General features: G+C 39.4%; 1 protein-coding gene across 4 annotated transcripts in view; it reads right to left on the reverse strand.

Annotated features, from left to right (window-relative positions):
- Positions 1 to 21,431, reverse strand: part of GUCY1B1 (guanylate cyclase 1 soluble subunit beta 1) — a 46,069-nt gene extending 24,638 nt beyond the window's left edge. For 3 of the 4 annotated variants that reach the window (XM_068403863.1, XM_068403864.1, XM_068403865.1), the window contains exons 1-4: positions 21,349 to 21,431; positions 20,958 to 21,031; positions 3,358 to 3,458; positions 2,221 to 2,339 (exon numbers count right to left, since the gene is read on the reverse strand). In XM_068403863.1, coding sequence (XP_068259964.1) covers positions 2,221 to 2,339; positions 3,358 to 3,458; positions 20,958 to 21,031; positions 21,349 to 21,351 — 297 coding nt within the window. In that variant the 5' untranslated portion in view covers positions 21,352 to 21,431. The remainder of the gene's footprint in view (positions 1 to 2,220; positions 2,340 to 3,357; positions 3,459 to 20,957; positions 21,032 to 21,348) is intronic. The other variant, XM_068403866.1, reaches the window with a different exon arrangement.
- Between the last annotated feature and the right edge of the window lie 759 nt (positions 21,432 to 22,190).

The raw sequence follows: 22,190 nt of genomic DNA on the forward strand, positions 1-22,190 counted from the left end.
CTACTCCAGTGTTTGATTTTCATTCAGTAGAAAGCTACTGAACGTAACATAAAAGCTCACTTCGGGTTTCTTAGGAGGTACCTCTTTTCACACTGCTTCTCTTTGGCACAGTGTCTTTCAATATGATTTGCAATTTTTCCAGGCCTGTGTTTTTCATAGAAAGTATAAATATTAGATTTAGTTGCACTATCTTTTTCCTCTTTCATGAAGCCTGAAGTACCTGTGTTTCATCTACGAATAAAATAAATTTTCTTTGACATGTCAAGGGAAATAGAACATAAATATGAGATTTATTTTCCCATGCTTTAAAAAGCTGCAGCCTTCAATTATTTCGTATATCCTGGACTCAGTACAGATTTCAAGAAGCACCTTTTGGAACTCTATTATATATTTTAAGAATCTGACAAAAGTTCAGCACACTAAAACCAATCTGTAATAGGTATATAAATTAGTTTCCTGACCTAATCTGACTGCTGGAAGATGCAAAAATAATAAACCACGGATAACGCTGATTTTCCATCACAATAAAAAGCTAAAAAGTACACTTCTGGCACAGCTACTAATACATTAGTCCTGTTAAAATTTACAGAAGTATATAATAGCCAATGTCATCTGTTAACACTGAAATTCAAACAAAGCAGCTTAAAATACTGACATTAGAAGAATATAAATGTAAGCTGTTCACGCTTTTATAGAGGTTTGGTGTACACTACAAACGTCTCCAGTCTTTTCATCATCACACATGGTAAGGTATGGAAAGAGAAGTATACTATATGGAAAAGGGGATGAGGGAAAGGAATAGGGAAGGACTGGCCCATCCATGTGTACCCAAAGTGATGGAGCAATAGGCCAGCTACACCTTTTTTTTGTCCTTCTCCCCTATTCTTGCTCAACCCTAAGCGCAACTTCAGTAGGTGAGTCATCTTTAAAAATTACATTTATCTGAAGGCTTGCTTTGAGGGCAGCCTGTGAATGAAACTATGAAATACAAAGGATGTCACATCCTACAGACAGATCACACATAGTATGCACATGTTGGAGCATACACATACCCCATCTGTCTGCCCAGCAACTACAGTCCATGGGATTTGTACAAGAAATCTGACTACATCTAGTCAGATTTCTCTGCAACAATCCAGGTTTTGGGGCAGGTAGTGAGACACAGAAGTATTCTAGTAACCCGGCAAACTATGCACTCTGCTCTTTTCACTTATTATTGCTGGAGAGATTTTAAGGGAACAGATGACAAGAGGCTGCTAAATTTCCAGTGAAAAACAAGAGATTTGACACTCAGCTTTTGGGCAATCTCCCATGAAATCTTAATCAGTTCAGTGCTTTTAAACTCATTACAGCACATAGTTCTCTCCGAGAGTGATATATATCACAAATCTTAAATCCAAAGTGTTTTTTTGAAGTGAACAATTTTCAGGCAACAAAAAAGGCAAGCCCATTTTTTCTACACCTAGAAATTACACTTTAGAGAAGTCACTACATTTCTTCCATGCTATTGAAAAATCGTTTTCATTTTCTTTTGTTTTACAGTACAGTATCACACTGTTCTGTAGTTAGAAAAGCACAAAAATCGGCTTAAACACTGCTCTTCTATCCCACCCTCATGGATGAAGGATAAGGTCTTGGAGATAAGCTGTGCATGAGCCCTAGCTCTGTACATAATGTATCTATAATTAGTCAAAGAGAACTTAGGAGAAGAAATATCCTGCAACTCTGAAGGCCACATTTTCTGTTAATATAAACAAGGTAAGTCTTCTTACTTAACACACACAGACAATGTGAATTGGTGGGTTTTTTCATGTCTGTTGTACTCCATACTTTTGTTACATATGAAAACCCGTGTTCAAAACTTTTCTTTAGCATTTCAAATGAAATTTCAGATTTATGAATGCCTCTGCAACCCCAGCTTACCTGCCTTCTCACTCCTTTTGTATGAACCTGAACAGTCAAAGATGCTATGAGAAAATTATTAATCAGGTAATTATATAATACATTAACCGAAACGGAAATAGAACAACAATGACAAAACTGCTGAACAGTGGAAAACTCTACAGAATACAAATACCAAGGAAGAAAGTTTTCAGACACCTCTCCACAAATAACTGGAAGATTATACAGTAAAACCTATATCTCCAAATCTCAATCTAATCTGTTGACTAGACTATACTTCTGTCTGGTATCTGAAATAACTTGGCACAAAATTCTTACCTGCAAAAACTCTCTGACATTTGAGCCCAAGACACGTAGAATTGTATCATAACCAGATTCTTGACAAAACACAAAAAACATCTTCCCAAACATCTGAAGAATTTCCCCAGCATTTAGATCTAGTTAAAACAGGAAAATATGATTCAGTCCAAACACTGCATTTCACACACTTTGCTTACTACTTTAGTCTCATATTCATGAACAAGAGTGTACCTAAACTCTACTCAGATACAGTAGGTCAAGAATATGAGAAAAACAAGATTCAGGGTCCACATGGCAAATAATGAGTATTCAATACAGGAATTTAATTAGGATTTACCAATTACCATTATGACTTTGGTACATCGTGCATTTCACGCATGTATAGCATTTTAGATTTTGATATAGATAAGACATCACTACTTGAAAATAAAGGAACTTGGTTTTTAGTAGTGCTCGCCTCAGAGGAGTTAGTTCTGTTTTACAGTAGCATGAAACCACATCAGCTGCTCCAATTCAACAGAACTACTACAGTCATCACAGTCTTACATGTTCTTGACTAATTACTGATTCAGAACAATTTCATACTGCACGTGGGTCTGCAGATAAAATAATACTGATGGGCATAATTCTACTTTTAAAATTCCAGACCAGAGCTTCAACAATTGAAAATGAATGCGACCCAAATCAATGGCAGATATGAAATGCGATGTGCCCATGCCGCAAACATTTGTGTAACTTGGCGTGCTTGTTCAGCAGAGATATCAAGGATTCACTGATGGACTGCTCTTGCACCCCATGAAACCTGAGTGTATTGGCAAGGTAGTTACAGTGGTATATTGTTAGTTCATGACTGCTTATAACACTGACCATGCTCTGTGGATGAGGTATATTACTGCAGTTTAAGGTGTACCTATGACTTCAAATACTTTGCAAGTACAAAAAATCACGTCAAGGAATAAAAGGAATAACATCTCAGATAAATAAAAAAAAAATAAAATCCTTTCTCCTGAGATCTTTAAAAAAATCTCTCCTTGACCAATGCCCTGTTTTCACTTCCTCTGTGCTAAATCCTGTTTCTCTCTGCTACACGGATTTTTGTGGAGGGGTTTATCTTTTATGTGTTGAATGGGCAAAGAAGATATCTGTATTACTTACTAAGGACCTTGCTTGCAGCTGCCACCAGATCATAAGTTTTGGAATCATCATAAATTATTCTGACAAGAAACTGTCCTTCTTCATCCAGCTGCGCCTCCTTCCTAAAAAGAAAAGAGAACAAAATCTTTTTGGTCGAGGAAGAAACACCATATCGATAAATCAATTATATATTGTTTGGTATTAGTCTTTTAAATAAAAAAAGTTTGTTAGTTCTACCTTTAAGAAGTTACTTAAGATAGAAAATCAGAAATAAATCCGTTCCATATCTCAGAGTCACTAAGGTACAATACAAATATTTCAGACCACGTGTGTTCTGAAAATAATAATTAGCTGTGAGAAAATGAACACAATTTTCCAGTACAGAGCCTAGCAAAGAAGTTGCTGAACTAATAAAGACAGAATTTGCATTTTAAAATAGGGGAATATCCAATAAACCAACCCCAGATGGGCTCTTTAAACACTTTTTAAGCAAGTGCTTTCATTCCTTCCAATTTGGATTACACTTTATTTACAAAAGGCATGGATGTTTTTAATCATTTGCACATATCTTCAAAAAGGAATCTAAAATCCAGATGTAGGTACCTAATCAAATACATTTTTTTTTCAGAATTCTGCACATGCCTAGTAGATAGAAAGAAAAAAAGGATTGTAGGATTTTGTAAGGCCTTGTTCTCGCACTGCATGTCACTCCTTCATTACTAAAGTGTCACCACTTAGCTAAAGCACAATAAAAACATAAATTTAGTCACTAAAGGAAACAATGCTCAATGCCAGACTTAAGACAAGACTCATGCATATGTCCCATGCACACTTACTACTGCTGCTAAGCAAAAAAACAAAACAAAACAACTCCTTTGTTTTTCAGGATCATTTATTATTCTCTTCAGCTTGAACATGGAGTCAGCAGCTTGTCCAAAAGGCAGCACAACTCTGTAGGCTATTTTTTTTTCCTGAGAAAAACAAGTTGATATCCCTAGGCAATGATCTGTTGTGCCTTCCAAGCCTTGCCTTTGACACAAGTGAGTTACTAGGGAGGGCCCACAATTATCTTCCTCCTTGTTTTACCCCATGTACTTAACACAGGAGCCAGGCCACTGGTGCTGCAGTGGTGGCTGAGTCCCAGCTCTCAGGATGAGGACAAGGAGTACCTTCAGGGGCAGACAGATCCCAGGACCCTGAAGGACCAGCTGCCCTCTATGGCTTGTCCTGCTGCCTGTAGAGCATGACAATGGACACGGTCCCAACTCTGCCCTGTTGCAACTGCAAGTCATATTCTGTATTTGCTCCTCACCCCCTGGCACACTCTCCTTCAGCAGAGAGAGGGGGATGTGCAGGGTGGCACACTGTGATCTCTGATGAAGCCATGCTCTGTTTGTTGAAGTCCTTATCCGGCAAAGGAGCACAGTCTCCTTTCTCAGTACATTTTTTATAATAGCTGTTCACCTTCTGTGGTCTTGCCTACAATGACTTTCTATAGAGATAATGTGCTTTGCAGAAATAGTGACAAAAGAGCAGACGTTTGTAGGTACTCATGCTCTAATTTATGTGCTTAGAATGTGTTTTGGCTCAGCAAAACTAATATGATCATGGCATCGATAGTATCTTTGCAGGTGGCGGGTCACAGCTACCTCATCAAAAAGAAGATACCCTTTCATCTAAACGCAGCTCTATGCTGCAGAACGCTTCAGAAAGACAAAAGAAAGGCAGAACACAATGGCTGAATCACAACTTCTTATGACACACACACAAAAAATTAGTACAGGGAGTAGTTCTTCAGAAAAAGCCTCAGAATTAGAAAAAATATCAAAAAGGTAGACAATTAGGTAGTTTTTTTATAAAAAAACTAAGCATATGTCATGCAAATCAAGACTGATCAACTCAGGACTGGAATAATTATTTTTCTAATGTAGAAATGAAAGAGAACCATGAGTCAAAAATTATTTACTAGTACCATGGTAATGAAGGGCTTTTACCAGACTAAGACAGAAATGCCCCTTGAGATAAGGCTCAAATATACAGTTTAAGAGCCAATATTTCTAACTGCTCTAAATTTCTAACAGTCATCAGAAGAATTATAAACCTATAAAAAGTATATTCTAAATCTACTATGTAAAATCCTACATCCCTTTTTACATCAAAATCTTTATCTCCATCATCACAACATGATCAACCATCAATCAAAACAAAAGTCTTTGAAATTTAGATTCTAATTTTCTACAGCTGGCATAATTTATTTTAAAAATGAAATAATACAAAATAATAATGCCTGCACAACAACTCAAGCATTTACAGTTGTAGTGGAATTATCCAGCCATACAAACAGAAATACTTTCTGTGTTACTCAAATGGGAGAGACACCTGAGAATTAAGTACTCTTGTTCACCTTAAAACTGCTAGATGGAAACGGTTCTGCTGATAAGGCCTGATTCTAATCTCATACGATAGTATTCTATTGACCTAAATGAAATTACTTGTCATTTAACTCTCCAATTAGTAATCATCAGTCTTTGATAATCTGTTCACTTATCAATGGAAGTATGTAACCCATTATTTTCTTTTTTCCTCTTCATCTTCCTTTAATCTTGGTCATCACATTCTTACTGCTGACCAAAAATTGTTTCTATACTGTATTTTTATATAAATATTTTATATTTATATTTTATATGTTTAATATTTTACATTGTTTTTCTATTTTGAAAATATATCTTTTTTTTTTAAATTAACTAATAAAGTCTTGTAACTGCTACTTGACACTTTTATACTCACTCTATGAATGTGCATAATGAGCTAAAAAGAAGCTAAGCAACTTTCCCAAAGCAATATGACAAGGCTATAAGGGAGGTAAGACTAAACATCCTATATAATTCTACATAAAAGAAACATCGTTTTCTATTCAATGGCACAACAAACATTAATAAACTTTTTTTTTTTCTTAAACTCTTTGGGAACTTCCTAAAAGGAATGAAAGAATAGACACTAGCAAGCAGGACAAAACTGGCCGCAGGAATGTTCTCAGAGATACAAAAAGATAAAGTACAGTATTATCTTTTTTTAAATAATCAAATACAATAACTTATTAATTACTTGAAGAAACAATATATTTATAAAGAAGCAAGCAGAAATAGTATGTGTACACACAGTCCCCTAATACACTCTTATTTTCATACTCCAAAATAGTACTTCTGGTCTTCTTCCCAGCCATTCTCTGAAAACTTTCAATCAGCCTGCAGGATCTCAGTTCTCACTGATTCCTGAAAACAGCTCCCATGCCACATATTCCTTCTTTTCCTAAGTAGGAGGAGAGCTGGAGTTACTAGTGGGAAATGCTGTCTTGAAGCATATGAGGTCAGTCAGGGACAGGAAGGTAGAGTTTACTTTTCCTAAGAATTGAACTGAAATTAATATGAGAAAAGAAAACCATCTTGATTCTTTGATTCTCATAACATTATATGTAACTGGAAGTCAGATACAGTTCGGAGGGAAGTTTGCAAAGGGTGAACAAACTTTCCCACATCTCTGATACACACTGTGCTTTCTTTTAGTCACTCTGATCTCAGCCAAACCACAAAGGATAACACACACATGTGGAAAAGCAATGAACATCCTCAAAAATACTGCATACTTTCACAATCCAGCAGACAGTTTTTGTGTGAGAGAATTTTCTCTATTAAAAATTGACCCAGTTTGGTGATGCTCATATCTCTTTCAAGACTTCTTATATTTCTTTCCAATTACATTGACTGGAACCTTTCCTGTTTGCTTCTCTGTGCCAAGCCATGCTTCCTTTTTTCTTATTTCAATTGTCTTTCGTTTACTTCATCAAAGTTTTTCTTCAGTGCTTGCAGTTTCTCTGAGCCACCACTTTTTAAAATCACCACTGGTTATTTCAATGCCTATTCCATTTAGTTTATTTTAGCTATTTCATTTTTCTCCAGTTTTCTCTAGATGCTTTGGATCACTCAGCAGCCATCTTCTCTGTAGCCTTAATGATGTATTTCCCATTAAAATAACTTTATTGATAAATTTAAACAAAACATAGTTCAATTAGCAATCTCATCTGCATTCCTTGGATAAAATTTCCTGGGGTGAAACTCAGTGCTCTAAGGCTTCACTCTCCCTCAGTATCAGCAGTCTGGCTGAGCATTCCAGCAGTACAGGAAAAGGACTCAGTGCTTGTACTGCAGGCTAATACTCCAAAACAAAAAAACAATGTTCTGCCTTTTAGTTAGAGAGAGAGAGAGACAGAGAAAATATATTTTAAAAAATGTAATCCAACAAAAGCCAACCTCATTTGGGGAAATCTTTTCCAGAAAATTTATCAAAGTAAATATTTACTCCTGCAGGGGATTACACTCCTCGTTCAAAACCATGTGGGCAAAAATCTCTTTGCTTGTCCTACAAATATGGCAAATCCCATGACAACGTCTGATCTAAACCTGTGTGAAAAGATAAACTGCCTTTTTAAAGCCTGTGCTTGAAAATTATTAAACTCCAGAACTTTTTTTTTTTCCCAGAACAATTCCTTCTCCATACCTCTATGCCCTGTTGTGCTGGTATATCCCAATCATTCAGCTAGATGCTGAGTTGAAATATAATTCAGTTAGATATTTGTTTCTCTGGGTTATTTTTCTGCTGGATGGATTCCCGTCTGCTTCATCACCTGGTCACTGAAGCTGCAGTGCATACAGAGCAACATGTAGCCAGACAGAGTGGCCAACAACAGGACAGGAAGCTCAGCGCAGTCAACCGAAGGCTTTCCTCTGCCTCCAGCCAGCTGGGTCTGCAGCTTCTGCAGCCCTTCTGCCTCCCTCAGTAATCTAACACCAGTGAGAACTTCTGAAAGTCTTTCTCTCTGAAATATTTGATCAGCCTTAAGACTACATGTGATGGTGAAATGCTCCTGTAAACTTATCCAAAATGGCCAATGCCATGTGAAAACACTCCTATTTTTACAGGGGCACTTGTCCTTCAGCAAGTCTACAAAAAAGCAGGTCCTTTAATAAACTTGTTTCAGAGACCACAGCATCACAGCTATCAGCACCAGAGAGGCTGACCATGATGTGACCACCAGCAGTCTAGGACACAGGACAAAGTCATTAAAACGTTCATGCAGGTGAATGGGCAATTCCTAAATTGTTTCTTCAAATACTGTGTTCAGTTTTGGGCCACTCACTACAACAAAGACATTGAAGTGCTGGAGCAAGTCCAAAGAAGGGCAGTGAAGCTGGTGAAGGGTCTAGAGCACAAGTCTTATGAGGACCAGCTGCACGAACTGGGGTTGTTTAGTCTGGAGAAAAGGAGGCTCAGGGGAGACCTTATCGCTCTCTACAACTACCTGAAAGGAGGTTGTGATGAGGTGGGTGTTGGTCTCTTCTCCCAAGTAACAAATAATAGGATGAGAGGAAACGGCCTCAAGTTGAGCCAGGGGAAGTTTAGATTGGGTATCAGGAAAAATGTCTTCACCAAAAGGGTTGTCAAGCGTTGGAACAGGCTGCCCAGGGAAGTGGTGGAGTCACCATCCCTGGAGGTATTTAAAAGACATGTAGATGTGGTGCTTAGGGACATCGTTTAGAGGTGGACATGGCTGTGCTAGGTTAACAGTTGGACTCGATGATCTTAAAGGTCCTTTCCAACCAAAACGATTCTATGATTCTATGATTCTCATGGCTGCAGTTTTCTCACCTGACCCCTACCTGATCTATCAAACCTGCCTGCATTTACACTAATGAGCTGGTTCTACAACAACGGTGATATGAAGAAATATATGATAGTGTTGTGAAAACTGTTATAACTAATACTAAAAGTGAGGCTTCTTTATCAGCTTTGTGGAGCTCCTGTGGTTGGCTGCCCATCAACAGTAATTCCTTCAGTGTGACATAGCTGTTTTTAACTCCACAATCTTTGAGTATCACGTATGAAAACAAACTTGCCTACGTCAAACAACAACGTATGGCTACAAACCTGAGTCTGTGAACTTTAAAAGACCAGAGGGCTGTGCCTGTTCTCATCTGAGCAGCTTCCCTCTCCTGGCTGACAGATGGTTCATGAGCTGGGATGAAAACTGCAATATACCATGGCATCTTTAGATGCAAAGAATTTACATTTGGCTGACCATATTTCATAGAAAACTTCATAATCCATAGCTTTATGAAAAACTGTGTCATTTCCCTTGAAATGTTTTGCTGCAATCTTTATTCCCAGTTTTTGACGGGATAAAATTATGGGAGTAAATTAGCATAGCTCTAATGTTTTCTGCAGACCGCAGTGTTTGATCACAAAGGCATTAACGCAATAACATGTTGGTGGCTTTCTTAAGGGCTTGACTGGAAATGAGCCAAAAGCAACACGCTCTGGCAAATTCCCAAGCCCTGATTAATTCTTTAGTGAAGTAGCAGCACTACAGTAGCAAACTTTTAACTTTTATACGGCCTTTCTTTCAAAATAACTTCTAAGTCAAATAGAACTGAATTTACAATTAATGTCTCATTTACATTTCCACAGAGAAAAGAAGGGTGTCCTTTGCTCCCCAGTAAGTTTACATTCAAAACTTTAAAAAAATCCAGGATTTTAATGCTCTTGCCCAAACTGACTCTGTTATCAGCACATGGGATGTGATATTTCATGGTTCAAAACCTACATCCTATGTTATGCCTGTCCTAACTGCTATGGTCTGGCAGCCCTTTTTATTTACTCTAGACTAATTTTGAATGATTACACAGAGCTATTCGAATTGTGGCAAACAAAGATTCCAGCCCAGACTTTTCTAAAATGCCTTTGTTTTCCTCCAGAATGTTTATATTATCCAGGTTAATGTGAGGAAGTTTACTTGGGGTAAAAGAACCTTAACCATTGCACCATGGAAAATAACACAGCTATACAGAGGCTATTTTTCACATACAGTTTGACCTTGAAATCAATGGAAAAATTCTTATTGAGTAGATCAAAGACAGATCAAGTCTTAAAGCAGCCTTTCCTCCATCAGTCATGCTAACACCCCCCAAAATGCTGTTGGTCTAGCAGCACAGAATAGCTTTATAGGTGATACTAGATGTGTACAATGGGTCCTTTGAAAATCTTTCCCGTTGTGAAACTAGGTTAGTACCTGAAAACACACTAGTAATGTTCAAAGGTAATGTTAATAATTCACAGAGATGGATGAAATGTAAAGTGTGGACAAACATTCCACAAAAACCATTCTCAGAATCAGAACAGATCTTGCACTGCAGCTTTTTAAACCACAGACTGCACACATTTTTATTTCACATAGAGGAAATATTTTCTCTATTCTGATGTAGTAAGGATTTCTTTCACCATCTTCAGAGATTTTACAGACAACACAGTTGGATAAGATGCCACGTCAGGCTGGTCTTACTTATATAGCCCATTCTGCACAAAATGGATTTTAAGGTAGTCTTGTAGTCAGACTGTAGCATTTAAAGGGAATTTGAATAAATCATAATCAAGAAGGTTGCTACTGTCAGAACTTTTTTATTTCTGTGAAGTAGCACTTGCTATCCTGTCTCTGTAGTCAGTCATAAAGCTGGAATTAAAAAATAAATTCTTGCAGAAGAAAAACTCTTCCCATTACAGGACTTTGCATGCAGTAAATATTAAGAAAATGTAATGGATACAAACAGGAAAAAAAGATGGTACAAGACTGCATGGAACAATTACTTTGTATCCTGAAGATGCACAGGCTTCTCTGTGACACAACAACATTATTATTATTTAGAAGCTGTTGGTGTCACTCAACAGATCATCTAGTGTCCCAAAAGCACAACTGGATCTCTTCCTACAAAAACTCCAGTCCGAAGTGTGTGCCCTGGGTGTGTCACCTTGAACACACCGCAACAACAGCTAGTTCCAAGATCACCTCTAGGACTTCTTCCATGATAGGTATTGTTTCTGTTGGGACTTCTGCCACCGTCGTGCTTAACTACTCTTGGTGTACCAAGGATGGAAAAAGCGCTCATTAAATTGAAGAGACCAGTCAAAACAATCTTAATGACAAAATAACATGACTGCGCTTAGAAACCCAGCATGGTTCTGATCTCACTGATAGGAGCATGTCAAGTCTAATTCTGTTCCAAGAGTAACACTATTAAACAGAATTACATGTGTCGGAACTACACAGCGTAACAGTGAAACCAGAATCATCATCTTTGCATCTCTTTCACGTTAAAATGGCAAACTCACTGCTCATTATATTACTTCACAGATGGTTTGTGTTTTCAAAATGCTTCTCATCTTTTTTCATGTATTTCACAAAGATGCTTTGCTAAAAGTTATTAAAAATATTGAACCACTCTTCTCACTCCCAAAAGGAAAAAAAGAAAATAGACTTGTACATGGTGTGAATGGTCCAGAGATATTTTAAAACACCCAGCTGGGAAAAACATAAATTATATTAAGTGACCAGATTAAATAAAAATGGGAATCTGTCCAGGAAAATGATGTTCTGGGTAAAGTAAATAGGTGTATTTATAGACTTCAGAGTTCTGAACTATTTCCCAGTTTTACAGACTGGATAAGAGTGTGTTTAATGTAAGTTTTCAAAACAAGATAATCCTAGCAGATACAGTTAACAAATCCACAAGTTCTTTGCTACTACTCCAAATATTAAAAATATTATCAAAAATATAAAGCTAGTATTATTTTGCTTCCTTTTACATAAGTGGATTAAAAGGAATGGCATTTACAAAACACTCTTTCAAGCTTTTCATTTATATGAGTGAGCAATATGTTTGTAACACCTGGTATCCTGACAGGTCTAAAAGCACTTCACAATTCTCGGAAAACTGCGAAGTACTGAGAGAGACTGCAAGAACATTCACACCATGTTTCACAGGCATGCCACTATTTCCTTTTAGCCAAGTCTTTCCCAGACGAATTAAAGAATTTGGCATCCGCACAGTTCAAAGTCCTGACCTCCAAGCAGGTCCTTCCGCTGTGAGGAACTGAAGGAGCAGGAAGTGTAGTGTCCTGACCCTACAAATCTTGTGCATATTAACCTCCAGACCCATGAAGAATCATCTATTCAGCATCAGTTTTAAGGAAACTTTAAAAATACTGCTTAGAACTTTTGAATAGTATGAAATAAGGACTTAGAAACATAAACAACAATAAAAGTTCCCACTTAATGCCACTTTCTGGATAAACACTTATTAATGTTAAGAGGTATATGGATTAAAAAAATTAACCTGTTGTCCTTTCACCACTAATGGCTTTACAAAGTCTCTTTCTGACACCTACTTGTAAGTAACCTGTATTTTTTTCAAAATTGTTATGAGATTGATTGAACAGAACACTCCATCTTCAGCACTGGGTAAACCCACATTGTGTTAAGGAGGCAATGGAAAATCAATTTTCATGTTTTTTCACAGACCACTGCAATTAATTATAACTGAGTCCTACATGACCCAAAATAAGTATGGACTTCCAGTCTAAAACTCTAGTGAATAGTCTATTTTTTCATCAGTGTTCAAGATGAGAAGACAATTAAGACAATTAACATAGTATGTCTGCAACATTTTTGAGCATGAAAGAACCAGTAACTTCAGGTAAACTGTAAAGCAACCATTCTTTATAATAAATTAGTTGTCGGTTGGGAAGGGGAAATACTGAGCAAGCTCACAGCAGTCACACAGGACTGATTATCATCACTGCAATATACAGCTACACATGTCTATGTGGTAAAATCTATAACCCCCACTTGTTAGCCACCTGGACTTTTCTACATTTCCTGGGAAGAGAAGTACATAAGAAAGGAATAGGAAAGCCACCAATTTGATGGGAGAAATCCCAAAGGCATTAATAGGATCAAAAAAAATTGAACTCCTATGGACATTCAAACCTACACGTAGATGTTTAAAAGGAGTTTGGCACCAAGGTTCTCTTGCAAATCAGCCCTCATTGAGAAATACCACAAATAACTGGAGGGCTTTTCACTCCCTTCAACTACACATGATAACTAACTGAAATAGCACACCTCACATTTTGTACAGATCTTTGATTCTTATCTCCTGTTGAGTTTGCATTTTTATTGCGCAGGCCACGCTGTGGTTATGTAGACATAATATACACACACATATATACATACACATAAATATTTATATGCATATGTATCTACATATACAAACATAGTTTCTCAAAAAACTTTGCATTCTAAGCTGACGATTATCCACCTTCTCTCCTAGCAGTAGTGACACTGTTAACACTGTAGACAGATTGGTATAGACTACGATACTGTTTTACATGCTTTTTAAAGGGTTGCCCTATATATAGAAACTACGGTCAGTGGAAAACTTAGAAAACATGACATTTTCCAGAATGATTATGAAGAAACAAAATTAGTGTCTCATAAAGAGCCATAAGCATTTGATGAGCTTTTTTTTGTTGTTTTGAGAAAGCAGGAAAGATGGACTCAGGTATGTCTCACAGCAACAGTAGTGAAGTTTGCTCCAAGACACATTTCCCTGCCTCTCCCTGCGCCTGCATGACAACCTACCAGTCACACTCATGAGCCCACAGAACCTGTTTCTTTTCCTCCAGGCTACCGGTTCTTTCAGTACTGAGGCTAGATCCTACTCAGTTAATGCACAACTATTCTGTCCTTTATTTTATCCCATTCATTGATATATAACCTCAGGCTTTATTTACAGCATAGTTTTCAGATCCAGCTCTGAAGACAGAATTATTCTTTTCTAACAAGCCTTCCTGTGGAATTGATCCCTATACTATTTGCATGCACAAGCATTAATTAGCTCTCCAACAAGCTCATTAGGCCAATTATACCATTTCCATTTTAAATGGGCAAGACTATCATGGATCAAAAAAGTTTCATTAATTTTGTGTGCCCAGTTTGAGACAGGTGGACCTGTTTTTTGAAGGTACTCGGCACTTTCTATGCTCAAAACACAGCTTCCATGGCCTTTAGAGGCCACCAGCATCAGACCTGCAAGTTATTCAAATTCCAACACCTCTTAAGAGCTGCAACTTGTAACAAGTCTTTCGTTACAGCTTTTGTAAGTATTTTTCTAGGTTTCTCAAAAGGCAAACTATAGTATAGTATGAATTATTATTACATCTAAACATTGTGCTAAGCAACAGAAATAGGTCAAAACCTTGATTTTTACAGGATTTGTCAACAAATGTAAGTTGTGTTTTGCTATATAAGTAAGCAGAAAAAAACATCTTTGAGAAGGGGACATTCTGAACTCAGTATACAGACACAGTAAGTCAAGCTTGTACCATTATTCTGCAGCTACAAAAGGTCTTCTATTATCTGCTTTGTTTAAGGAGCATAAAAATGGATAGTTTTTGCTATGCAAGAAATTCCCAGGAAACAATGCAAGATAAAAAAAGTCCAATTCTGTTCCCTGTAAAAAAATGGTAATACATACTCTTAAAGGCAGAGTTGAGTAAATTTTCTAGTACATTATTTGATTTTATATTATTTACTATTTTTGAATATAACTGCAAATAAAATTAATCAGATTACCACATCCTGTCAATGAGTTCATAAGAATCTAAATACTAGCGAACATTTTTAAATGCATAAATGAATAAAAGCATCTACCTCTCCTGATTTAACTAGCCAACCTGCAACAACACTGATGTACCTAACTACTAGGAATGCCTTTGAAAATTTACCCAATAAACACGTATTCTTAAATCACCTATATTTTACTGCAAAAGCCACACTGAGTAACTCAAGTCTGACCTATGTTAACCTTTACTGATATGATGCAGAAGTTTCTGTGTCTGTTTAGTTTTCTAAAGGCAAATGATACCCTGCAGTTTATTTCACTCCCCCAAATTGTACAGAGTTTTCTACCACTTCAGTTGAACCCCCTCTGAAACTGAGAAAAGAAGATTTCCATTTACATCGCACCAGGACAATTTCTCAGCCCTCAGTGTTTCACCATTTTAACCATGACAGGACAGTTACAGAAAACAAATTCTGATGAGTCAGCTGGCCCGGAGCCTTGGTAGGTGATAACATGTGAAGTCTAGGGGAGAACAACAAAAATTTCCTTCCTCATAGGAGAAGCGATTGACTTTTGCTCTTCCTTTGTGTGCACTTCTAGATCATTGGGTCCATGTAAAGTTTGTGCTGCCCAGCAGGCTCCCTGGACTTGAAGTCTTGCATTTAAGAGCACCTGTGGACAGCACATGCCAGCTAACCTACAAAAGGAGGGCAAAAAAAGGGCAAAGGCAGGATGATGCCTTAATTTTACACTAAGCATAGAGCATCAGGAAAATAAGGCTATTACTTGCTTTCTGCATTCCACGCTAAGGTACAGCCAGCAAAGGATACATGGCTCTCGGGGCACAAAATGCCTGTTCTTCTACTGTGCAAGTTTCAACACAGATGTTGTTTTCTAAAATCAATTAAAAAGTGGTTTGACCTCTAGGTAGTTACTTCTTGCAAACACAGAGTTTTCAACTTCTGTTCTAGTTTCTCCATGCTCATCAGGCTACCCATGGGTTTCTGGGGACTCCTACCATAGAAACAGAAGGAAGATGAAGACTGCAGGTGACTGGTAGTGGCATTTCATTTCCCAAAAACAGATCTTTCATCTACCTCTATGTGAGAAAAATACTAATTTATTCTACAGTCTTGTGATGAAGCATTTTAATGCATTTCTTAATATGATATTGGAGTTCTCATTCCTTTTCTTGGCAATATATTTGAAAGTGTCATAGTTTGAGCATCTAACCTGGCCTAAATTCAGATTTGGAAGCCCGTGGGAAAACAGTGTAGTCATGTACTCAAACACAGAAAGAAACTGTTGGGAAAAGGGATAAATGATGTTGTACATATTCCCTGCTGACAACATGGCCCTAGCTCCCGCATATTGTCCTGGAGCTGTTTCAGGAAGACATCCCCATTAATGTTTGTTTGTTACACAATTAAACCTTTAGAGCTGCTGAATGGAGTGCTCAGAATTGCACGTACATTGGCTGTTCAGCTCAGCTAGATGTGACACCTATTGCAGAAGAGCTCACTTTTTATCATGATAGAAGCCCTTTTTAAAAATGTGTAACCACACACTATTTAAATACGTTCACCACAAAAAAATACTAGAGAAGACAGAACTTCATAAGTCTTGGATTTTAAATTTGCTTCGAATGTGGGTAATCTCTCTGTTTTGTTTTGGACAGGTACATAGACAGTAATTCCACACATGCTGCTTGCTTACTATCATATTCACACACTACCTATCACCCAGCAGCACAAATTTGGCCTTGATCAGACATGAGCACACAACTGCATATATGTAATAATTTTTAGTTTATGTCATCGAGCGTTTATGTTGGCTGCAGAGGAGCTGAAGATATCTAATGCCCAAAGGAATCTTGAGAACCATCTTTTCAAGCCATTGCAATTGTGGCCACACAATCTGAAATAGCCCTCTGGATGTAACAATGACAAAATAAGGGATTTGAGAGAGGTTTTCTCTTAAGCATGGAAGGGACAGATCCAAAGTGCCTTCTTAGCAAAAATGTGGTTAACTGCTCCAAGTAACAGTTTATTTACTAAGAAAATAACTGTTTGCAGAACTAGTGGAGTGCTGATCAAAGCAGCATGTCTCCATGTATTCCAGATCCTAAGTCTCTCCTTACAAGGACTGAAGGAGTGAACTACAATGAGAAGTGTACATGCAGCTTACAACTGATAGTAAGCAAAATAAGTTATTATGCTGAATCATCCTCACTTTCCACTAAGAAAAATCTGCTACTGCAGAATTCAGCAACTGCAGAAGGACTCTCCCAAGCGGCTCTCACTCCCCCTCTCTTACCCAGCTTCGCTAAATCCCTCTAATGCTTCTAGGGCTTCATCATGAAAAAACTGTACACAAGCCCAAATTCTCAATTCTATGAGTGGCTATCAGAGAAAAATTAAGGAGAAACAAATTTTTGAGACTTTGCAGTTGAGAAAATGAATAAAGGCTCCATAAATCAAGATTACCTTTTATCGATCATATGCCAGCTTTCTTCATTTTATTTTGAATTCAGTCTATTTGGGATCAATAATATTGGTTCAGAAATTGGCTTTGAATTGGTTTGGGTTTTAAGTATTTCAATTCTAGTTCTTTAGCAAAACCAAGCCCTATTTCCGTTGAGCTGACAAAATTGATATATAGTAAATATATAGTAAAATTTCAGAGTATATACCATAATTTTTCCATGAGCTTAGTGCCTCATTGTAAAGGTTGCCTGATGTGTAAAAAAAAGTCCATTGTTTAGTTATGTTCTGTTTTAAAAGTGGATGAAAAAAACATGGAGTCTAACTCTCCCAAGATTTCCACTCTGGGATATTTAAAAACAGAATCAGTTATGTATCTTTTTCAGACAGATCGTGGTTTCACAAGCATGTAGAAAAATCAATAAAATAGCAGAAATGGAGACTTGAAATCATCATTCTGACTCAGTTAACAGTAAGTGATGGCAATGAAAACACCACTATCATAAGAGCATCGAATTCAACTATTTGGTCTCCCAAGTTCTATATTTAAGAGCTTCATTCAATGTCACTTTTGACTGAAGAAACTACAGGAGAGAAGCGTTTTCGTGCTTCCGATGGAGCATACCCTTTCAATTCAGTATTTAACTTTTCTGAATGTACTTTTTTTTTGAAGAATGACCTGTTCTCATTACTTCAGTTTATTCAGTTCTATGTTATATTTTCACTCCTATCAATATTAAGTACAAATTCACCCACCAGCATTTGAAAATCACTCAGCAATCACAACCCATCACTCTGCAATGCTGATTCACAGCTTCTGCAGTGACTTCAGGGAGAACAAATAGCAATATGTCATCAGATCAACATTTTAAAAAAAAAAAAAAAAAGAAAAAGCTTAGATGTCAAATTTTGTACTGAACTACCCAGAGGCCTTTCTGCTTCACAGAAATGCGTTAAGTAGTTGCAAATTCAACCACACTAACAGTGCAAAGTTCATCTCATTTTTTTTAAACAGCCAAAGACTGTTGACCTCAACAATTACTCCTCCAAATCAATCATCAGTGATTCAACTGATTCAACCCAGCATGCCACAACACTGGTCTGTATCTTCCCATTGTTTCCTAAATGATTGACAGTTCTAACAAAGCCTTTGCAAGAAGTCTGTATTTGCTTACATAAGGCAAAACATCTACCCTCTTCCATAACATCTCTATAAGGAACTCAAAGTACCTAAAACAACAAGCATTTAGTGGCTATCAGCTGACCCTGTACTATCCCCTAAACCAGCACAACCACTACAATCCATTCCAGTGAGATATATAGGGGTTTGTTTGCTGGTTTCTAAACTATAGGATACACTATTTTTTAAGATAAATCCTGCTGAATAAATACCCTGTTGCAAACACCTTTTGCAAAAGGAGCTATGGCAGCTGTTGCATATATGTTGGCTCTTTCTTGCGCATCATGTTCCATTCTTCTGTTTGGGTGGTGGTGTGGTACAGTTTCCTCCCAGAAAGCCATCTTCTCTGCGAGTTAATAGCAGAGCCTAGCTGTTCGGCCGGTACAAGGCAGAAATTTTTCTCAGCTGAAAAACAGAAACAGGATGTAGCAGCTTCCTGAATTTTCACAGCTGACCTTTAGCAAAATATTTCGTACCTTTCCATTAAATTTCTCCAAAACGTTAAATGAGTAATGTTCCTCACAGGCTTTAGTCATCTTCAGTATTCTATTTTGTGTGTGTAAAACCTTAGAGGTAGGATGCATCCAGAATTATGACCAGGTTCTGACAGCCTGCAGCATGATCCTGTACTAGAAGATGAAACTTTGTATCTTCTCAAATGGATCAGTCTTAAATACAAATTCTGTTCAGTGGGTAATCTGGCCAAAAGTGGACCACAGTAGTTAAAAGCAGTAAGGGTAAGGGATGGCATGTCAGGAAACAATGAACATTCTTTATTATATTTTATATATATTGTATTATAATTTTCATGGAAAATGATGTATGTATCACTAGTTTTTTACTAAGTCTCTTAACTTATGTGTGTCGTATAAAACCAGTATCAAATCATAAGAATTCAAAATAGATCAGTGTGTTTAGATAAGGTATGTAAGAAAAATAAACTTACATAGCTCACTTAACTTGCTCACTTAACTTGCAGCCCAAAAGTATGTGGCATTCACTGAAGGCTCATCTACGCAATCCATAGAACTGCATTTGCAAAGTATAATTTATAGACCGTCAGGGATCACTGCAACAGTGAATGTTTGCTGAACCAGAACTGTGGACTCTCCATCTTTTGCGATTTTAAAGACTCAGCTAGACAAAAGTCACTGCTGAGACCTGATCTAGTGCTGGTAACAGTCCAGTTGGAACAGAGACTGCACTAGACCTCCAGAGGTCCCTTCCAACCAACATTTCTATGATTCGTTGATTACATGGTACTGTGTAAGATTACAACATTCATAATGAATGGATTAAAAAAAAAAGTCACGGTCACAAAAATCTCACAGTCTAGAACAGTCCTTTGACTCCAAAAATTGTATTAGGATAACGGCAAGACAGCTACACTGACATATTAAAATTGGCCCAAAATAAATGGGAGAGAGGAGTATAGAAGAAGGTGTCCAGTTGAAAGAAGACTACTTTTTCCAAGTTGGATCATCTACTTCTCCCTTAAAACATACAATATCAACACATCACATTACCCACTTCTTCTAACCACATAGTTAACTGAAGCCTTATAAAGTAAGCTTACAACTCTGTAAGCATTTATGTTTTTTTAAAAATGTTTCTGGTAGTTTTGCCTAAGTATCAATACTACCATATTTATGGTAAATATAATTTTCTTTGCACTGCTCATTTCAAACTTTTTGTGCAATCCCACAATTCATCAAAAGTTTAAAGTGAAGACAGTCATCCCCTTGGAAAAATACTACACTGCCAGACAAGCAAGGGTTGGACACAAGAAATCAGATTCAAGAGAAGAAAGCAAAAAATCATTCTTACACGTACACGAAGTTACGCCTCTCTATAGCAGGGGCTTTTTTAATATCAAGCTGAGCCCATTACCAGAATCTCATACTAGTTTTAGATAAGAGTTTACTAGCTAAAAACTGTATTTCAATTCCTTCAGGAATGCAAAGAGATGTAACTGTTGCGTGGTTCATCCAGTGGTCTGACTCAGGAAGGGCTTCCAGGGTTTCTGGGATGTTTTCTCTGCTCGTTACTTCTGCCATACACCTTGTACAACGGAGGGAACCGCAGGGATCAATGTCATCTCTGCTGCGGCTCCTGGAGATCAGTAAAGATGGAACAAGGAGGGTCTTTGCGGCATTAAGAAAGGCCCCGAGCAGGACGAACCGCGGCAAGAACCGTGCTAGTCTTGTCACTGCCGAGAGCCACCTCCTGGGGACCGCCGCCAGCCGCTGCCGCACAACAGACGGTTATACAGACCTGCCGGTACCGGAGAGCCGCGCGGGCGGCAAACGGGGCACGGCCGGGCCGCGGCCGCCCTGCCAGGTACCCACCGCGGGCGGGCGGCCCCGGCCCCCGGCCCAGCCCGCCCCCGCGACGGGGCGGAGGGACGCGCACACGCACGGACACACGCACGGACACACGCGCACTTACTTGATGTCCTCCCAGACAGCGGGGCCGTAGTTGCGGATGACGAGCAGCTCCAGGGCGTGATTGACGAAGCCGTACTGCGGGGCAGGGCGAGGCGGCGGCACGGTCAGGCACCGGGCGGGGGAGCCCCTTCCGCCGCCCCGCAGCATCCCACCCCTCCCCTCCCACCCCGGTGCCGGTCACCCCGGCGGGAAGCAGCCTCCCCAAAACACCTCCCCCCATTTCCCCCCAAAACCAAGGGCTGGGGCCCGGCTCTCCTCCCGGTTCCCTCTTCCCAAGCGGATGCAGCCTCTTCCCTCCCTCCATGGGCCCGGCCAGACCAGACCAGACCAGACCAGACGTCTCCCGTCAGCCCCGGTCTCCCGGGTAGGGAGGGTGGCCCAGCGGAGCTCACCATGGTGCCGCCGCCACCCTGTCGCCGCCACCCCGGATCAGAAGACCAGTCCCGGTCGCCTCACCACCTCCCTCGGCCGCCACGGCCCCGAGTGGCATCCGCCGACAGCAAATGGCGAGCGCGGCTGCTGCTGTAGTATCCAATAGCGGCCTCGGCCGCTGTGCTCTCCTCCAATCAGAGGCGGAGGCGGGACTGAGGGAGGCTGGGGTATGCGGCGGCGCGGCAGGGTCTGGGCGCGTGGAAGCGGCGGGCGCGAGGCCGGGCGCCGGCTGCCGCCTCAGCGGGGCGGCCCGAGGCGCCGCCGCCTTGGCCCGGCGGGGAGCCGGAGGGCGCGGGCTGGGTCGGCTGCCCTGGGGCCGGGTGCCCTGGGGCTAGCTGGGTTCCCTGCGCGCACTGCTAGGTCTGCAGCTCGCCCTGTTCCTACTCAGGTGCTGAGGCGGTGGCGGGATAACAGTGTTTGCCGTCGCCCCAGGCCGGCGTGCGTGGGCGAGGGAAGGAGGGGCAGGCCTAGGAAACACATACATCCCTCTCGGTTTTTTTTTTCCCCCCGATGCTCGCCTCAGCGGGGAACCCTTCAAACCTCTGGCTTACAGTTTGCTACGCATCAGAAAAGTATTTTCCATGTGCATTTCTCCAGCTGGAGTTGTTGGGACCTGCCTGACACTGAGTCAGAAGAGTAATCAAAGTGCCTGGCAGGTTCCTGGTGGTTAGGTAGGTACACGTAGGGCTATGTGCGCTCTGGTGTCAGTGCCCTGTGCAGTGGTTGCCTTCACAGGAACAGAAATGCTTCCTCAGTTGTTTCATATCCCAATGCAGCCACTTAGCTTTCAGGAAGATAAATG

This window comes from Nyctibius grandis, chromosome 6, assembly GCF_013368605.1.
Source record: "Nyctibius grandis isolate bNycGra1 chromosome 6, bNycGra1.pri, whole genome shotgun sequence".
In the NCBI taxonomy this organism is placed as follows: domain Eukaryota; kingdom Metazoa; phylum Chordata; class Aves; order Nyctibiiformes; family Nyctibiidae; genus Nyctibius; species Nyctibius grandis.